Source organism: Crocodylus porosus, unplaced genomic scaffold (genome assembly GCF_001723895.1).
Source record: "Crocodylus porosus isolate Cpor-Errol unplaced genomic scaffold, CroPor_comp1, whole genome shotgun sequence".
Taxonomy (NCBI): domain Eukaryota; kingdom Metazoa; phylum Chordata; order Crocodylia; family Crocodylidae; genus Crocodylus; species Crocodylus porosus.
Genome location: NW_017728886.1, coordinates 92237704 through 92257362, shown reverse-complemented (window position 1 = coordinate 92257362; position 19659 = coordinate 92237704). Strand labels below are relative to the sequence as shown.

Sequence of the window (19659 nt, the reverse complement as noted above, 5' to 3'; positions counted from 1 at the left end):
TAAATGCCAACATCTGAAGAGGGATGAATTTGTTCTGAAATACCTGGAATTCCTGTGGACCATTTCCCAAATTATATTTACCACGTAGCACTGGCATAAGACACTGGCACCAGGAAAACCAGCCCATGTATGTATCAAAGACAACAGCTTTCATACACATTAGGGCTGGAAGGGACCTCGTCAGATCATCAGGTCCAGCCCCCTGTTCAAGGGGCAGGCAATCAGCTAGGGTCAAAGCATCCCAGCAAGGTAAGTGTCCAAATGGTTCTTGAAAGTGCCCAGAGTAGCTGCTTGCACCACCCCTGTGGGGAGTGTGTTCCAGGTCTTGGGGGTTCAGACAGTAAAGAAGTTTTTCGTTATGTCCAGCCTAAGGTGGTCTTGCAGGAGTTTGAGACTGTTGGACCTTGTCATCCCCTGGGGTGCTCTGGTGAACAGACGTTCCCCCAGATCCTGATGCACACCCCCTTATGTACTTATAGACTGCCAACAAGTCACCCCTGACCCTGCGCTTCTCCAGGCTGAAGAGTCCCATAGTTCACAGCCTGTCTCCATAAGGCCTATTCTCCTGCCCTCTGATCATGTGTGTGGCTCTCTTCTGGACTTTCAAGTTTTTCCATGTCCTTCCTAAACTGAAGGCCAAAACTGGATGCAGTACTCCAGCTGTGGCCTCACCAAGGCCAAGCACATTGGGAGGATGACATCTTGGGTCTTGCTCAAGATGCATCGGTAGATGCAAGCCAAAGTTTTGTTTGCTTTGCCAGCTGTGGTATCACATTGCCAGCTCATATTCATCTTGTAGTCAATTGTGATCCCCAAGTCTCTTTTGCTCATGGTGCTTAAGTAGCAGTGATTCACTTACGCAGGAAAAACAATGTGCGCTCCCCAAAGTTACACCACTTAAGTGTAATCTACTGGATACAAAAGAATCATGAACTAAATATAGACATTGGATTTATGGCACATTATAACCTGCCTGCCATCTGATAACCCCAGATAACCGGTCTGCATTTTACCAACTACATTTTATCATCTTCTTGTCCTTTCCGTCCCTCACCCCCTCCAATTATCTTTTCACACCTATTGTCTCCTGTTCCCTTGAACCTCACTGCCACACATTTGCATTTTCACAGACCTGCATTTTGCCTTCTATTCTCCCCAGGAAATGCACACAAAACACCAGCAGACTTTCTCTATGCCTGAAAAGGGGTGTTTGTGCCCAAAAGCTTACAAAGAATAATTTTTCAACTATTTAGTTGTTCTAATAAAAGATATCACATCTACCCAAAGAACCCTGTCTGCCTATGTCCTTAGGCCAACTTGGCTACAACCAACGACCCTAAAGCGCTTAAGTTTGAACATTTTTATGACTACTTTTTACCTTCTTTAATTTTCCCTGAGCCTGAGGGCAAGAGAGCCTGACAGCTTGTAGAAAAGGGTTTTTTTTGCAATTTCTTAGGTGGTTTAATAAAAAGTATCATCTCTGAACCAAGCGTTCTAGATTTTTGCACATTTTTCTGAGGCATTACAACAAAATTAAATTTAGTTTGAGGCAAAAATGAAACTAAGCCTTTAATAAAACTTAGTTCCTGAATCATACTACCCCAACTGATTTTAGAGAAATGAGACACATTCTTCAAACTTTCTTTGTTGGAGAGTTCTCAAGTCTTGTGTGTTGGCCATATTTGAGGATTAAGTACTAACAGTCATTCACTTGCTATTGTTGCTTATATCCCAACGTTATTTCATTAAAAGCAATATTTCTTCTACATGAAACCCCACGAAGAACTGTCCTCTTTCAAAACAGCTTTTCTTGGTCTCAATAAGAAAAAAAGCTAAGCGTGCAATAGAAAGGTCCTTTTGTTTCAAAATGGCCATCGCCTTCCATTATTTCTAATGGGAGTGAAGTCAAAACCCTTCAGGGAAGATAGGTGAATCCTGACAGCACAGAACTGGGAGCACGGAGGGGACTGTGGCATCAAGAAGAAACTGTTCAAAAGGCTGCAGTCACATTGTGTTGCTTCAGTGGGAAAAAGCAGCTAAAGCAGAATCTTATATACTGAAATGTAGTTAAGGCAGAGGAGCATCAGTCACCCAAATGTTACAAGGATAGCACAGTCATCCGGTGAAACACAAACAAAACACAGTTATAGCGCCTATATAACCTAACTGCCTGGAGTAATTCACCATAACTGAATTATAACCACTAGTGCACAGATGCCTGGAGTCCCAGATGAAACTGATTTGATTTTGATTTCTTCATGGGACACACAAATCAAACACGTTAATCTTAACTTTCGTTCTTGGGTTTCTAATGCTTGTTCTATGGGGTAAGTATATCTCTACAATGCTTTAACCTTGATGTAATAGATACACATGCAACCTTAACTACAGTTTAACATAGCTTTTATCTCAATTCCAAGAAACCAACGGATTCTTTTCAAACAGCAACCTGCCTACTCACCGCATTAGGCAGTTTTCTATAGATCTAGTAAAATTGTATTCAAAGAAACAATTTGAAGAAACCAGAGATTTTGTTAATTATTTTGGAGAACACAGTATACGACATGTTGCTGAAGTGCTGATTGAAGGAGCTAGTGAATAGGTGACAATGGTTGTACTCAGACAAGTATTTTATTCTTTTATTTTTTCTTCCTGGCTTTATGCCACTTTCTTTTTCTGGATGCTGCTGTATTCTCCAGCAATTCACTTTTATTTCTTTCTACAGTCACTTATTTTGCTCTTGCACACATTAGGTTCTCTTCCTACTCCTCTATATTTTCCTTCCTTTCTCCATTTGCTTCTCCTCTGTTTCCAACCTCATAGTTCATCATGCATGCTTGCCTCAAATTTTACCAGACATCCATTAATAAAATATGAAGACAGTCAGCAGGGGGAAAAAAAAGCAAGGAAACCTCTAAGGTGTTTACCCAAAAATAAAGGGACAGAGGTTTAAGGGGTCTCATACATCTGTGCGTAAATTCCAAACTAAAACCAAAGAAGTAGATTTAAGGTTGTATTCATATGCTTAGAATGGATTTACTCCCATTCCAAGTCAATGCATTCCGATTCACTGCATTTTGCCATTTAAAAAGGTCAAAAAACATCTGGTGAAATCAGGATGTGACGAGCACCAAAGAAGAAGAAACAGGCCCTTCTGGGGGAGAGGGACAGGTGGCAACCCTGGTAAATCAAGTCAGCATTAGAATTTCCTACAGAATAAAATGAGATAGTGTTTAGTCTCACAGGGGAAATCTTGTAACTATCATGGGACAGATATGATCTAAAGCAGGCTGGCTGTCAATGCCATGGCTCTGGTTGAATAGACCTTAATCTAATTCTTAAAAGACAAACCAAAGTAGCAGCAATAACGGTAACATTCAGGCAACTGTTTTGATTCAATTCTTTTGACACAGTCTGACCTAATGCAGAGGTATCAAACACCACAAAAAGCTAAATATAAATCTTCCTAGATGTCTTTGTCTGCTCCAGACCAAAGGCAGGAAGCCCTCAGAGGTCCAAATGTAAAACTAATGTTAGAGAGCAAGCAAAACATTTTAGCTTAGCTTCATTAAAACTTCAGTAATGGTAATGAGGCACTCTGCTTACAAGCAACACCTTTTGTGCCTTACTAAGATCCAGATGAGATAATCAGTATTCATCTTCTTTTAGATAGGAAAATCCTCTAAGGATCTTCAGCAACTAGAATATTGTCTTTTTAGGTTAAGAGCCAAGCTAAAAAAAAAAAGTCCATTTATATTAGGAAATTGGACATGGGGGGAGGTAAAAATTTGTAAAAATGTAACAGACTGCAGTAACCTCTCATATCAGCAAGATTATTTTCGCAAAATATACAGTACTATGGAAATTTTAGTGTAGGTTAGTATCCAAACCTTAGCACTCAAGTACTGTGCACAGACAAATCTATCGTTCAAGTATTACTAATTTACAAACAAAAACAATTTGTGCTTTTATAGTAAACCACAGCGTATGTAAGTTATAGTCATCATATACAAAGCTATTATGTCTTGTGAAATGTTGTTTAAAATGCCAACCGGAAATATAACATGTTTGAACACATGCATCTAGGAATACACACCTCCAACTGACATCATATTAAACTAGTTGGTTACTAATGTGTAACTACTATGTATACTGATCACTAAAAAGAAAGCTTAGTATTAAATAATTTGTCATATTATGATATGACCACATTTTAAAGGAGAGCTTTATGATTTTGTGTAAACATACAGCTCCCCCATCCCTTCCTCAATCAGTCCTTGATCTTATAAAATTCTAAGAAAAAGACAGATATGAAAGCAAACTGCTTCTTTAGGGATTTCTATCGGTCAGCTGCTTAATAAAAGGTGTTTGGGATAGAGGACGAAATTCTATGTTGGGGATTACAGTAATTAGGAGTTAATGAATCACAGTAAAAACAAAATAAAATAGAAAATAACAAATACAACAAGAGATGAAATAATAAGCAGAAACTGAAACCGACTAAAGGGATAGAAAACTAAGCCATACGAAACTTTCACCAGTAAGGATGCAGAATTACAGTTAAAGTTTGAAACTTCCATATGTACTGCTTAATGCCCCCTACTTATACCTCTCCATAGCGAAGTATTTGTTAGAGGTGTGCGAAACAGGCCATATTCAATTCGGATTTGGCCCAAATTGGGGGTCAGCAATTTGATTAGTTGATCCAGATCACTGTCCTGATTCAATTCCACTGAATCGGAATCTGAAGATTCGATGCCGATTCAGAGAATCAGCAGTTCGGCCATAGACACACCTTTAAATGCTTTTTCTATATACCTCAAGATACCAGAAGCGGCTCATGAACGCTGAGATGGTGGTGGGGTGGATGGACAGTCCCACAGGAGGGCCTCTTCACGTGCTCGGCAGCAGACCCGGAAGTGGACCAGAACTACTTCTGCTCCACTTCTGGGTCCACTGCCAACCGCACCAGGGATCCCTCCCGCGCCCCCCTGGCTCGGCAATCGGCTGTGGGAGGGATCCTGGAGGCACTAGTTCCCACCCAGATCCAGGAGGCACTACTTGCTTAGTCAGGGGCACGTGGTCCACGGCGGAACGGGGGTGGACTGGAAGTGCTTCTGGCCCACTTCTGGGTCCATTGCCGAGTGCGCTGGGGACCCTCCCACGCTCCTGTGGGATACTCCATCCACTCCCACCATCTCAGTGTTAACAAGCTGCTACGTACCTTGAGGTATGTAGAAAACACATTTAAAAGTTGTGTCTGAATCATCAAATCTCTCCGAATTGATTCAAACAGTCCCGGTTCAATTTGGAGAGATTAAAGGGTCTCCCGATTTGATTCGGATTTGGAGATTCGGCTGCTGACTCGAATCAGCAACCAAAGCTTCACGCAATCCTAGTACCTGCGGCATGTTTTCAAGAATTTACCCTATGTTAGAACTTTTTCCTAACTGAACATTTGTCATTTATTCCTAATTTGTCTTCTACTATAGTATCTTTCAAATATTGAAGAGTTGTATCAGCCTGTTGTATTAAAATACAGCTGTTCCAGAATCCTGTATCAGCTTAATAGTCAATCGGTCATTTTTTTTTACTGACTGGTTACAGTATCCTTTAATTTTTCCAAACTTCACAAATCAAATTCTCAGCCAAGACACTCTTAAGAAGAGTGTTGTTAGCCCATAAGATACTTGCATTCTACTTTACCACAGGAATCCTTTGCATAAAACCTAGTCTTGTTTATAATGATAGCAGGCTGCAAGTGAAACTTAATGATATTAACCAATATAAAATACATCTTTTTATAATGCTTATAACTTTCTGGAAAAGAAATGCAAGGCTGACATTTCTAATACCTGTTGAACATGCATTTGTTGTGTGATCAGCCCCTTGAAAAAGCTCTAAAGCCGTGCTCAAACAGAAAAGCATGGCTGCAGAGCACTCCAATCATGTGACAAATTAACCCTCATTATATAAAGGTTCAAATCAAGATGCTCTAAAAAAGAGCACCTTCATTAATTTCTATCTGGTCTGGCTGCAGCACAACCCAGGCCCAGCTCCTGTCACTGGATGGGAGGGGGGAAAAGGCAAGGCAGGGAGGTCTATTCTGGAGTTCTCAGCCCTGCTGGAGTTGGCGGGCACGTGAACTGGATCCCCACTGACATGAGGGGCTCCAATTCACCCGCCTCCCCCACTCCAGCAGGGCTGAGAGAACACCAGAACACATCTCCCTTCACTGCGTTCTCCTTCCTCCCTCCCACACAGATACACAGGAAGCAAGCTGTATGACTGTGGCGCACATAACACATCGAGAACTACCAATGTGGGCCACTATGGCAAACAGGTTGAGAACCACAGGTCTATTGAGTTGGGAGGACTGGTCTAAATCATGGCACTTTCTATGAATCTCCCTGAATTAGACCCAGGAGCTGCTCTTCTGTCCGCACCCTGAAAGGTGAATGAGGTTCCTGGAGTTTTGGATGTACATTGTATTTATAAATTATCATTAGTATTATGTTATATTGTGGATTAGTTGGCTCATTAATAACCACCACAAAAAAACAATGATATCTTACCTTGAGGTCAAGATGAACCACGTTATTTCTGTGTAAAAATGAAACTCCTTCTAAAATCTGCCTCATGAGCCGTTTCACATCTTTTTCTTTGAAAGCTTCTTCTCTTTCAGCTACACACTGGTCAAATATTTCACCACCAGCAGCACTGTGGAACAAAGTTATTTGCAGAATATAAAATATACATAGTACCAAACTCATGTTATTCTTATTGTGCTAATAGTTAATTTGAGAATTAATGACTAAATCCATCAAGTACACAAAATTCTGTTTTGCAAAACAAACAAAAAAAAGCAAGAAAAATACGAAGTTCTTTCAATATTAGTAACCTCTATTACTTCATGCTTGCTGATACATCTTAGTATCCAAGGGCAAAGAAAAAGAAGTTTGAGAATTATGAAAACTTGAATTCATGAACTTGTCATCAGTAAAAATACTAAGTGTTTATAAATCCCAACTACGCTTACGAAGCTACGATTACAAAAGAGAAGTGTTATATTTAGACTGCTTTTTTATATTGTTCCCTGAAACATCCTTATTCCTAACTATTACTATGAATAAATAAAGAAGTAATTTCAATTCCCAAATATGGCAAGTAATTAGAATCACTAAAAAATAGGGCTGAAAGGGACTTCAGTTGAACCCCCTCACTCAAGGCAGAAGCATCCATCTCTAAACCTTCCCAATCAGTTGGTTTGTTTGTTTTTTTGGACTAACTTCTTATTTAAAACTTCCAAGGATGTAATATTACATCCCACCTGACATTTTTAAAAACATTGTTTTCTTTACTGTATTTTTTTTTAAAGATTAAGAAGTATGCAGCTGAATCTACAACATAGACTAAAGCAGTTCATACAATGGATTGGGTTACTGAACCGTAAACTAAAATCATCACAGTGGGTCTCCTAAAATCATTAACTTTTACAATATCGTGGATTAACAAACCAAAACCAAATAAAGTTTTTTTTAAAATGTTTAATTCTATGCCAGGACTTGCACAGAACTACTGTAGAGCTCTGTATGTGAGCATCAGACTAGCGGATGACGGGTTTAAATAAATCCAGTTCAACCTCAATTTACATAAAACATTCTTGAAACTGCATTTTTGTCCTGTTTATGCATTCCTGGTATTGTAGGTGTTCTAGTGGTGCCATCTGTTATTAAGGTTGCTTAACAGATGCCATAATAAGACACTGTTTTCAGCTGTTTGATGGCAAACTATGCATTCAAGCTGAAGTTTTCCATGTTATGCGTTTGTGCCACGTCAAAATTTTTACATAAAGTCAGCCAAAATAGTTCAGGTGTCTGTTTAGCTTTTTTAATATGTACTTATTCTTTGAAACAATAAGCAAAACAATACAAAAACAGGTACTCAATTTTTTTAATTGATGGCAACTTCTTTTGGAAACAAGTAAGTTTAACACTGGTGCATTTGTTACTGGGGATATAATATCAAGCAGGAATAGCATTAGCATCAGGGACATAAGCTTTCCCCCTTGTAAACCTACCCAAATTTGGCCAATAACTTCCTCACACCTCCCAAATAGTATGCACATTCTTGGTAGAGTTTAACAACTAAAACACCTACATATTTCATCTTCATTAATGTATGCTGGAGGATTGCAGTCCCTAATGCTGACCAGATTACATAGGCTCCATACCCAAAAAGCAACCAAGCACGTTCCAGCCCATGGCCACATAAGCAAAGCTAAACTTTACCTGTAGTGTTTGGCTGAGTTGTGGCCAAGCACTGGAATGGAGAGAATGCCTTTCCCCCATACTATCAATGACTCTCCTGTTGGTTTAGAGGCACACAAAGGAGGAAGCTACCTGATCTAAATGCAAAGGGGACAGAAGCTCAACTAGGGCTTAGTGAAAGTGGCAGCCAGATGAATAAATTGGGAAATGGAGCTTGGGGTAGAGATTGGGACTTGGACCCAGGAAGTTGAACTGAGCACTGTTCTATGAGACAAGACAGGTCATCTGGGAAGGAAAAAAAAAAGGCCCACATAATTAAAGACCATGTTAAAATTCCTCTACATAAGGGGACCAAGTTATGACAGAACAAGGGTTGCTTGTATTTCCAAACCTCGGAGTCCTTGAGTTTACCAGTTTAACATAGTTTATGTTTAATAGCATATTATTTCCTGGCATTAGCTGATATATTGTAAAAAAAAGTAAAGTCATGTGAAAGGCTATCATAGTAGATGGATGGCCATTTTTATATTCAACGAAATAAGATTTGCTAAACACATTATGGAGGCCCTCACTTCATTAGCATTAAAAAAGTTAAACAATCACCTTTATCAAAGAAGTATTCCCCTAAGAAAAAAACCACATGCACTAAAATGCAGAATAATTAATGTAACAGCTCTTGCTTCAGGTATGTCAGTATTTCTAAACAGGAAGATCTTAAGGTCTAGTAATTTTAGATGAGAAATTCTAGCTTTTAGTAACTTATGTTCTTGGTGCCTTCAAAATCTGGATATTCAGAAAATTCAGTCCTCAGAACCCTTTAGAAGGGTACCACTAGTGCCTTTCCCTCTATTGGCATCTTCAACAAATTAGTCTTCATATATTTGCCTCCACTTTGGTTTTGTAAAAGAATAAGGGCCTGGTCCAAACTTCCTTCCAAAATAGAATTCTAATAGGATTAGATTAGGACTGTGCACAGAAAGGACTGAGAAAATCAAAGGCATTTCCTAAAAGAGTCTTGAGAGTATATGCATCTGGGAGAGCCGAGCAAAAAGCACATCTATGAAGAAAATTATAAAATGATACATTGATACAGTGCTTTTATATCTGCTTCTCTACAATGGGTCCTTAAAATATAACATCTCTGTGAAGGACTGAAAATTCTCTCTCAGATACTGGAGTTGAAGAGAAATCAGGTACTAAAGGCAATTAAAAAGCTTTCACTACTGTCAGCTGCTTCAGCAGAAAGATAAAGTGAGGAGCTATAATCTTGCTACTACTGTACAATTATTTGACACTTGCCTAAGTGTGAGTTAGGGATTTATTCAATTTTCAGGACTTTGTATATCGGAATGCCACAAGACTCCCATTAGGCAAGCAGCAAAACTCCTTTATATTTTCCATTATGACTGGACTTCCAGGAGATATTTTGCTACTGACAGAAATATCTGATGGAATAAAGTATTCTACAGCCAAACCCCCCCCCCCCAAACAAACCAACTAACCTCTCTCCCCAAGAAAAACCCAAAACAAAAAAAACCAACAACAAAACCCCAAAGGATTCCAAGTTCAAAACGGAAGGTTGAAAAACTATACGAATTCCAAAAGCTCATTTATTATGGAAATATTTTAGTAAATTTCCTGGAAAATAAAGTAAGAAAGGCTCATGGTCCTAAGCCCAAAGAAATGTCAGTTGTATTTGGTACAAGACTGAGGGAGGATTGATTTCTAGTTTGCTGCATCTCTGAAAGTGGACATAATCAAGAAAAACAGTTTTGAAAGAAGAGAATGTATGAGTTAGTCAAAGCAAGAATATGATATACATATATAAATATCTGCTGTAATCAAACATTAGCAGATCTCCACAAATAGCCATGTTAATTGGTCCAAGGCCATGCACTTATACAGAGAAAGTATTACGGATATAGGTCAACTAGTACATTAAGGCAAGAGAGCATTGCTAGTATAGATACAACCAAATTAAGATTACAATTAAGGTTTCTTTTAGCTCTTCCATGTTCTAAGCGATACCAGTTTAAAAGTGTAGTTTTGCTGGTAGAAATGGATCTACCATAGGAGCTATTGCCAATGGAGCATATCAATTAAGAATCCCACTAAATGAAACAGTTTTGCCAGCAAAGCATGTAGCACAGACCCTGCCAAACACTTCAAAGAAGTTATGCTATTAAAGTAGCTAAGAACAAAAATACACTAAATCAGAAATCCAGACAGTCTGTTTTACAACACAAACAGTCTTAGATTTCTCTAATGTTTGAGAGAGATGACATGGGACTTTGCCAGGTTCTTCATTCACTGAAGTCAATGGAGCTACTACCAGCATAGGAAACGAGACCAAGACCTATAAATATAAAACTAACCCCAAAATTTTTTTAAAAGCTTCATTTTGATACCTACACACAAAGTTGTTTAAAATATGAAGGAGAAACTTGTTTTGTACTATTTAATGAGCAAAGAAATGTGCCGTATCCAAAAAGTTATTGCTATAGGGAATTCAAATGTTGACTATGATGTGCAAGTGAATCAAATAATTACTGACCTTTTGGAAAAGAAATTAATTATCACAAAACTTTGTCATTATTGCAGATTAGGTATTCTGTTGTCATTAAGGAAAAAGCTTGCTAGCCAAGAGTGAATTCAGTCGCAGCGTAAGAACTAACTCCCAGACTGTACCAAACCATTTATACTATATTACATCAGCTGCACAACAGTACTTTGTTAGCCATACTATTGTTTTATATTTCCTAACTAAACTCCATCTCAGTTTGTTTGCAGGGAAACCAAAGGGCATTGTTAAAACAAGTTTATAGCATCATTTTTATAACTAAATTTGTAACAAAATTATATCAACTGCACACGTGCAAGAAACTTCTATAAATCTGAAAAGCATTAAAAAGTTCATTTTAACATTCACCATTTTTTTACTTCCAACAAAACAGTTTCCTTTTCTTTGTTTTCTCCACAATTTAAATAGACCACACAAAATCCAATAAAGCCACACATGGTTCTTGGGTAATATCCTTATAGTTCAGAAGTTAAATGATCTAAAAACCACTTACAAAAACATACCATTTGCTTCTCTCTCAACAGTACATGTAAATGTCTTGCTACACTCAGTCTCTTCATTCAAGAACACAGATGGCAGCTTTTTCCTATTTTAGATTGCCTATAAATAGAATGATTTTTCCCCCTTTTAAAATACACGAGTGAAACATTTCTCTCATTTCCTAAAGATGAGGCTTTGTAGAAACGCTTTTAAGTACTTTGTAAAAAAACAAAAAAAACCCAAACGAATGCAAAATTATGCCTTACTCAGTTCTTAACTATGACTAAATCCACACTACAAAAAGTAGTAATTCTGCAAGGTAACTACTTATTTCGACTGACAGGAATGTTTCCCACCCCATGTAAAAAGGCTGGACAGACACAAACACTGTATAAAACATTGTTTCTAAACAGTAAAATCAGGTACAGTTTGTGTAATCACAATTAAGTCCACCAAGACACTAAACATTTAAGAACTGTGTATATGTTAATTTAGTGCAGGGAACAACTGTTTAATATTTAACAACTGAATTCCTTTCCTTTCAAATTGTAGCTGGCTGAAAGAAGGTCCTTCATAAAATTACTGTTTCATAACCCTCTCAAACCCCTTTTCCACTTCTACAAGAAGTGCTCGTGGAAAAGACAGCACAAACTGATTTGTAACAGAATCATTATGAGAACTATTGCTATGTAATTTAAATAGCTAAAACATAAAACACAAATTTTCAGTCCATTTGAAATGGCATTTTTTACCTGGGGCAATTCTGCATTTGAATCAAGTTACACAAGTATAGGACACTATGATACATCCCCAGCTTTTATGCTGCAGTACAGACTGCGTTTACCCTCAAGCCTAAGGTTCGAACTTCACAGGACTTGGGAGTATTGCAGTGGTTCTCAACCTCATTAACCACAAGGTACCCTTTAGAAAGGGTCAGCTCTTAACTTTCACTCATTTCTTGACTATGGAACAATAACAGAGCAAGTCTTCTGTTTAAACAAACCAGAAAAACAACAATAGATCAGAAATGTTTTTGACACTAAGGATTCCTATTAAAATCTATGCGTTTATCTTCAGAATTCTGTGTAGGTGCTTACACATATAACAGTGCTAATCGTAGTGTGACACCAGTCAACAAACACCCTCAAAAGAATCTCAAAGCACCCTGGTTGTGCAATGGAGCAGGGAAATCCCATGAAAAGAGATCCTGCCCTTAAGTGTAAAAATCCAGGAAACATCAATGCAAACAATCACCTGGTCTCAGCTACTGGGAAGAACAAAGAACTTGTACTTTAAGATGTGCATGATGCAGGAAGTAGTTCAAAAAGCACCTTGAATGTAATCCAAAAAATTGAAATAAAAATGGAAATCCATGTCGTTTCTGAAATACCAGGGCCTATTCTCCATAAAAACCACGTAGGGTATGTCAATACAGTATAATGAAGCTGTTGCTCAGGTAGATCCATCCATACCAACTTCAAGCTAGTAGACACAAGAAACAATAACCAAGGGAGGCTGATAACAGGCTTCAGAAAAAGCTCCGACTGCATTTATAGAGAGTTTGTGGCAGATGCTGGAAAGTTCTGGATTCCTTAGCAAAGACCATGGATGATCTGGATAATGTAAGACAAGTGTGCTGTGATCTATGGGTCAGGAATGAATTAACTAGTTTACAGTTACCACAGAAGTTAGACAAAAGTGTCTCTCTTTCCTTTGTTGTCACCATTGACTTTGCTATGCAACAGATCACTGGCATTGAAACTGGAATACCAGGCGTAGATGGAATGGCTTGGGGATGTGGACCTTTTAAAATCTGTCTCCTGATAACTGATAAATGAAACAGCACAAGGCCTAAATAACAGTACTAACCAATTAGGCCTTATAACCAAGAAGTCAAAATCAAAGACGTAATCAATATGACTTTAGATGCAACAGATGAGTTCAATCAGGAATGATCCTAACTTGAGGAAGAGGCTGAACCAGATGACCTTGAGAGGTGGACAGTGCTTCTGGTCCACTTTTGGGTCCGCCGCTGAGAGTGCTGGGGACCTCCCCACACTCCCGTGGGATGCTCTGTCTGCCCCACCATCTCAGTGTTCGTGAGCTGCCTGGTACCTTGAGGTATGTAGAAAAAACATTCAAAGCAGTGTCTATGTCTGAATCAGCAAATCTCTCCAAATTGGTTTGGAGGGTTCCGATTTGACTGACAGATTAAATGGTATCTGGATTCAATTTCGATTCAGAGATTCGGCCGCTGAATTGGGCTGAATCACCGCCAAATTGAATCAGCAACCAAAGCTTTGCACAGTACTACTGCTTCCTACTCTAAACAATCCTAGTTGGGATTACAAAATTCACTATGATGATGGAGAAGTTCTTCCTCGCCTCCATCACAAATGCATGATTTTAAAGTTCTTTGGGTGAGTTTATTTGAAAGCTACATCCAGTTTCAGCCACATGTGCTCTAACTTATTTCTTTGTTACAAGACATCTTGCATAGATAGGTAGGAAGTGGAAATGGACATTTCTCACTGTACAAATGAGAAGTGAATAGTAGGGCTGTGCAAAACTTTGGTTGCTGATTCTATTTGGCCCCATTTGGTGTCTGACTCTCCAAATCCAAATCGAATCAGGAGACCCTTTAATCTCTCCGAATCAAATCAGAACCCTCCAAATTGATTAAGAGATATTTGGAACGATTCGATGATTCAGACATAGACACAGCTTTAAATGTTTTTTAATACCTCAAGGTACCTATACACCTCGGGATACCAGGCAGGCAGCTTGTGAATGGTGAGTTGGTGGGGCAGATGGGAGCATCCAATAGGAGTGCAGGGGCGTCCCCAGCATGCTCGGCAGCAGACCCACAAGTGAACCAGAAGCACTTCTGGGCCTACTGGGGAGCATGCTGGGGGCCTCCCCCCCAATGCTTCCCTGTCTTGGCAACTAGTGCCTCCTGTCTGGGGGAGGCACCTCAGATCCCCCCGCAGCCAATCACTGAGCCAGAGGGGCGTGGGGGGGGGAGGGGTCCCCTGTACTCTCGGCAGTGGATCCAGAAGTGGACCAGAATTACTTATGGTCCACTTCTAGGTCCACCGCTCAGCATGCGGGGCCCTCCCTCCACACTCCTGTGGGATGCTCCATTCGTCCCACCATCACAGCGTTCACAAACTGTGTCTGGTACCTCAAGTTACGTAGAAAAAACATTTAAAAAGTTGTGTCTATGGCCAAATCACTGATTCTCCAAATCAGAATCGAGTCTTCAGTCCATCAGTCTGCCCTTTCCGTTAGCAAAATACCATATTGCTCAGAGAAAGCAGGAAATTGGGAAGTTCCTGTGGATAAATTCTACAGCTTAGAGCAGGAAAAGGAGACTGTTTTCCAGCTTTTAAAAATTAATTTCCATCTTTAGGACCCTAAATAATGTTTGGTTAAATCTTTGTTATTAAGACATCTGCTATGAAGCAAGATACTCGACAAAGCTGAAGGACCAGCCTTTACCAATACTTCAGTATACCAGCACACTTAAATATACATGAATGTTTGCTGCTTAACATTAATTTTAACTACTGAGGAAGGCTCTAAATTAGTTTCTATGAAAATATGTACACAATACAAAAGTAATTCAAATGAGAAAGATATAGAAAATCCCATACCGCACAAAAATCTGTTGACAAGCACATCTGACGGGAGTTTCTCACTGACCCTTTCCTTTCTGTGCGTAAGTATGAAATATGAAAGGAGGCATCTACATACACCATCTGTTCAGAAGAATCAAAACGAAAAAGTGGTACAAACCAGCCTCGAATCTAGGAAAGAATCCGTGATTTCACTTCATAAAAAGGATTGACTTTATTCTTTATTTGGATCTAGAGTATCTGCTGACAGAAAGCAGGTCTGGACACCCATGCTTGAGTACTAGTTATCTTACAAGAAAAGAAATCCTATTTATCCCCACCATAGGTAAAAAATGTTCAGAAGTAGCTTAAAGGAAAGGTGCAGGATGATCTGGGGTTTACGCTTTCCACCACTTCTCTTAGCAGCTCACACAGACAAGTAACTAGGAGTTTGAGTCTAAAACATGCTCCAGCATGAAGCATCAGGCAGGAACACAAACAAACAAACAAACATGTATTTATCTGAATACAAGATGAGGTTTTTTCCTCCAATCAACACAGGGAAAAAAACCCTCATTTTATACTGCATACAAAAAACCCTCATTAAATGCACTGCTTGTCACTTTGCTGCTGACAAAGAAGCCTGTACTCAGTCATGGAAACCAGCTATGAAGTTGATGAAGTCCAGCAAACACTGAGCCTTACTATAAAACACATGGCCTATATTGGGTAAACATGCTAATGGGAACCTACCACAAGAATAGGTTAGTAGAGCCAATTTGAATAAGATACACTGTAGGGCCCACTGCATTCAGTCCCCCTCAGTACCAACTCTTTTTCAAGTCATGGTGAGCCACTACAAAGAATGCATTTCAACACCCTCTTCACTCCCACAGCTGAGCTATGCCTTTCTTTCCCATTTCCCTGTTTCTTCACCATCCTTAAATGTCTGCAAACATCACCAAATGGGGCACCAAACAATTCACCCAGAATCACACTGTTGCCCCCCGCCCCCCAGTTTACTGCATCCAATTAGCGTGGCTCCACCCTCCATGATATAGAGCCAGACCAGATTACCATGCACCTTACTTGCATATAAGTTTTTGGAAGATCCCAGAACTCATGACAAGAACACCCATTTGCACATGGTGGGGAGGGAAATCAGGAGTACACACATGTACACACACTGAGGAATGCTGAGCTGTTGGCTCATCATGAATTGAAATGCTGTTGACTCTGCTGGGGCCCAGCCCAATAGACTACATAGTAAACCATGCACTTTGGATGACTATTATGCATAGTTTGTATTATATATAAGTAGGTACAAAAGTGGTGCTTAGAAGTGAGTGTATGAAGTATCTGTGCTAAAACTTGGAGCAATGTTTAAAAAGGTAAAATGCATCAATTCTGGATGAACTAAGTCTATGGGTACTATATGCCCATTACAAGTAAGTTTATGTCAAGGTCAGCATTCAGAGAGCAGGGTCTGACAGTGAAGGAGGAGGAGGAAGGAGCTGTGGGGGCAAGAAGCTGCTGCAGCAAAGGGGCCACCTGATCCCCCCCCAATATTTCTTTTCCCTGCTGTAGCAGTGAGAAGGGGGCAAATTTAAGGCAAACTTCCATTAATTCAATTCTGTACCTGGAAAATTAAAACCAATTTATAAATTCTATATATATACAATCTAATTATTGGGGGGTCATCTTATATTTTTTTTAAATTTAAAAATTAGCAACAGCGATCATAGAAGTCTCCTTCAGTCCAGTTAACAGAAAGGTACCTAAGCAGATGTAAAGCAAGACCCAGACCAGCAAAGACTCCACAAAATTATAAGTGCAGTCTTCTAAGCACCAGGGAAACAAACCTATTGACCACCAATTTTTTTAGTATATTCTGTTTCCAGTATCTCAGTACACTAGTAATAAAGAACTACTGCTGCTATTTTAAAGACTATATTCTTAGGGAAAAAACCTCTCTCCTGACCCATGATCAGACCTACTGTAGTGGACTAGGGAAAAGCAGCATCATTTAACAACTGTAGCCCCTAATTTGTTAAATAACAGAAAATACTGGAAGCAGCAATTTTTTTTAAACTTAAGAAATAAGGCCAACTTTAGAGTTTGGCAGGAAAACAGTAATTTCACTTACTTGAGAGCTTATAAATACTCACTGGCAATACGGAATTCAAATAAAGTATTTCAGTTCTTGAAAAAGGAAGGCCTCTTCCACCTTCATATCACACCCACTTCACAATTGTGGTAAACTGATATTATGTAGTGCACTGAACCACAGCAGTGACTTGTGTCACAGCAGAATAACCTCGCATGAAAAGTACAATACACATACTAATCTCTTTATATTTGATAGAAACCGTGAAGTCACTTAAAGCGCTGTGTTAAAGTTCAAGTTTGATGAAGCTGTGAAACCTAATTTTTGTATATTGATGGAGATAAAGTGGTTTTCATGTGTGCTAATAGCCCTGTAAAAACATGAAGACAGCAAAAATCCTCAGGTCCTTCCTATTAGTTTATTTCCAGTCTCTTCCGTTTCTGGGTTAATGGAAGATATTCAGTCACAACCTTAATTGTGACTAGAGCATAACAGTTTACTAATTATCAAAGGTAACGCTATTAGAGACAGGTTAACCTGCAATGCCACTAAAGGTATGTAACAGCTCTTCTTTTCTTTTTGCTGTTTACAAGGTTTGGAAAAATATTGTTCTATTACACTGCAGCTAACTTAATTTATCCAAGTATGTTTGCAGGGAATAGGAAAAGATCACTTTCTATACTAAACAGTTTACACTGTCTGTACAGGATTATATTTACAGACAGGAAGGTCAGTGAACCTTTAATTCCATGGCAGTATGGCTTGTTTTCAAATGAGAAACGTCTGAATCGGCCCTCCACAAATTATACAGGAAGGCAGTTATTCTACAGGATTGTTTCTATGTCTATTAAAGTCCTTGCAAATACAGAGAAAACTAAAAATGGAATTTACTGTCAAATTTTAAAACCTACCCTTAAAGATACACTTCCCAGAAGGCAAGATCTCCTCTTAAATTGACAAAACTTTTACTTTACCTAGCAGCAAAACTTGCTTTGCTGTCGATTCACTTGAAATAATTGAAAGCCACATTCAAGACAACTTTACATGACTCTTTAGGGCCACCTAAACAATGTATTTTTAATCACATAACTATCAGGGCTTATAACAGAATTTTCATTGCCTGAAAACTAATGTAATGCAGCACTCACTACCTGACAGACATCTACACCTGTACCATTCAACTTCTTTTTGGAAACCTGTCTGTTATATTACTGTTACAGTAGGAAGGGTTCTCAATGACAGAAGGAGATGAGCTACATTTAAAAGAGAGATGGGTCTCACACATTGGTCTGAAGCTAGGCATATGAATATCTGTTAACATCTCCAGCATGTAGAAGCAGGATGGATTTGATTTTCATAGACATTATAAATTTCATAGCCATTAGGGCTGGAAGGGACCTCGTGAGATCATCAGGTCCAGCCCCTTGCCCAAGGGGCAGGCAGTCAGCTAGGGCCAAAGCATCCCAGCAAGATAAATGTTCAACTGTTTCTTGAAAGTGTCCAGAGTACATGCTTGCACCACCTCTTGGGGGGTGGTGGGGGGAGTCTGTTCCAGGCTTTGGAGGCTCAGACAGTAAAAGTTTTTCCTTATGTCCAGCCTGTTCTCTTACCCTCTGATCATTCGCCTGGCTCTCCTCTGGACTTCTTCAAGCTTCTCCACGTCCTTCCTAAATTGTAGACCCCAGAACTGGATGCAGTACTCCCACTGCGGCCTCACCAAGGCCAAGTACAGTGGAAGGATGACATCCTGGGTCTTGCTCGAGATGCATTGGTAGATGCAAGCCAGTTTTGTTCACTTTGCAAACTAAATTTAAAGCAAATTGATTCAAATCACTGGTCAGGAAGCCTCGACTTAATCACTGTTTTCTACAAAAAGGGCATTCTTGTTGTTTGTTATTCTTTATTTATTTAACTTCTTGAAACTTTTCACTTTTAGACAAAGGCAAGGGCTTGACTCTGTGTACACAAACTTAAAGAGAGACAAGAGGGCTAATGGGTGGGTAATAATCAGGTCGGTTATCTCTCATCTCCATGTACTGCTGTTAACAAGGATGTTAGCTCTGAAGACACAAATGCCCAGTCTGAGAACTGAAACAAAGCATCACAGAGATGCTTAATGGGATCTTCTCGGCTAAACGCTGAGTCCCATTGCGCAGAGTGGTTTTTTCTGTTTTAATCTTTACTAATCTATAAAGAAGCCTCTGGGAATGCCATAAGATTGGGCCCCTAATATAGTCCATGGCCTGTTGTGACCTATTTATAAAACTTTTCTAAAAAGTTTGCATGAATATATTGTCTTATGTTAATATATATTTAGGAGTTATAAGCCCTGGTCCATGATGGTATTTTTGAGCTTTAACATATTTTAAATTAAAACATTCTTTATATAGGTCTAATTTTCTTTAAAAGTATCTTAACAAAAAAAATGATAATTAAAAATCAAGCAAAATCTGATTTGAATAAAAAAAATCCAAATTTTAAAATCACTGATTTTTATCCACCTTGTACAGAAGTATGGGCACTAGAGCTGAGCGAAGAATCCTCAGCTGAAAGTTTTCAGTGAAAAATACAGATTCTACAACAAGAAATTTGACAAAAATGTCA

General features: G+C 39.0%; 1 protein-coding gene across 1 annotated transcript in view; it reads right to left on the bottom strand.

The window, feature by feature from the left end:
• The window catches only part of STK17A (serine/threonine kinase 17a), a 41763-nt gene that overhangs the window by 7869 nt on the left and 14235 nt on the right, over window positions 1-19659 (bottom strand). The window contains exon 3 of the mRNA XM_019539231.1: window positions 6576-6720. Within this exon, the coding sequence (XP_019394776.1) occupies window positions 6576-6720 (145 nt within the window). The remainder of the gene's footprint in view (window positions 1-6575; window positions 6721-19659) is intronic.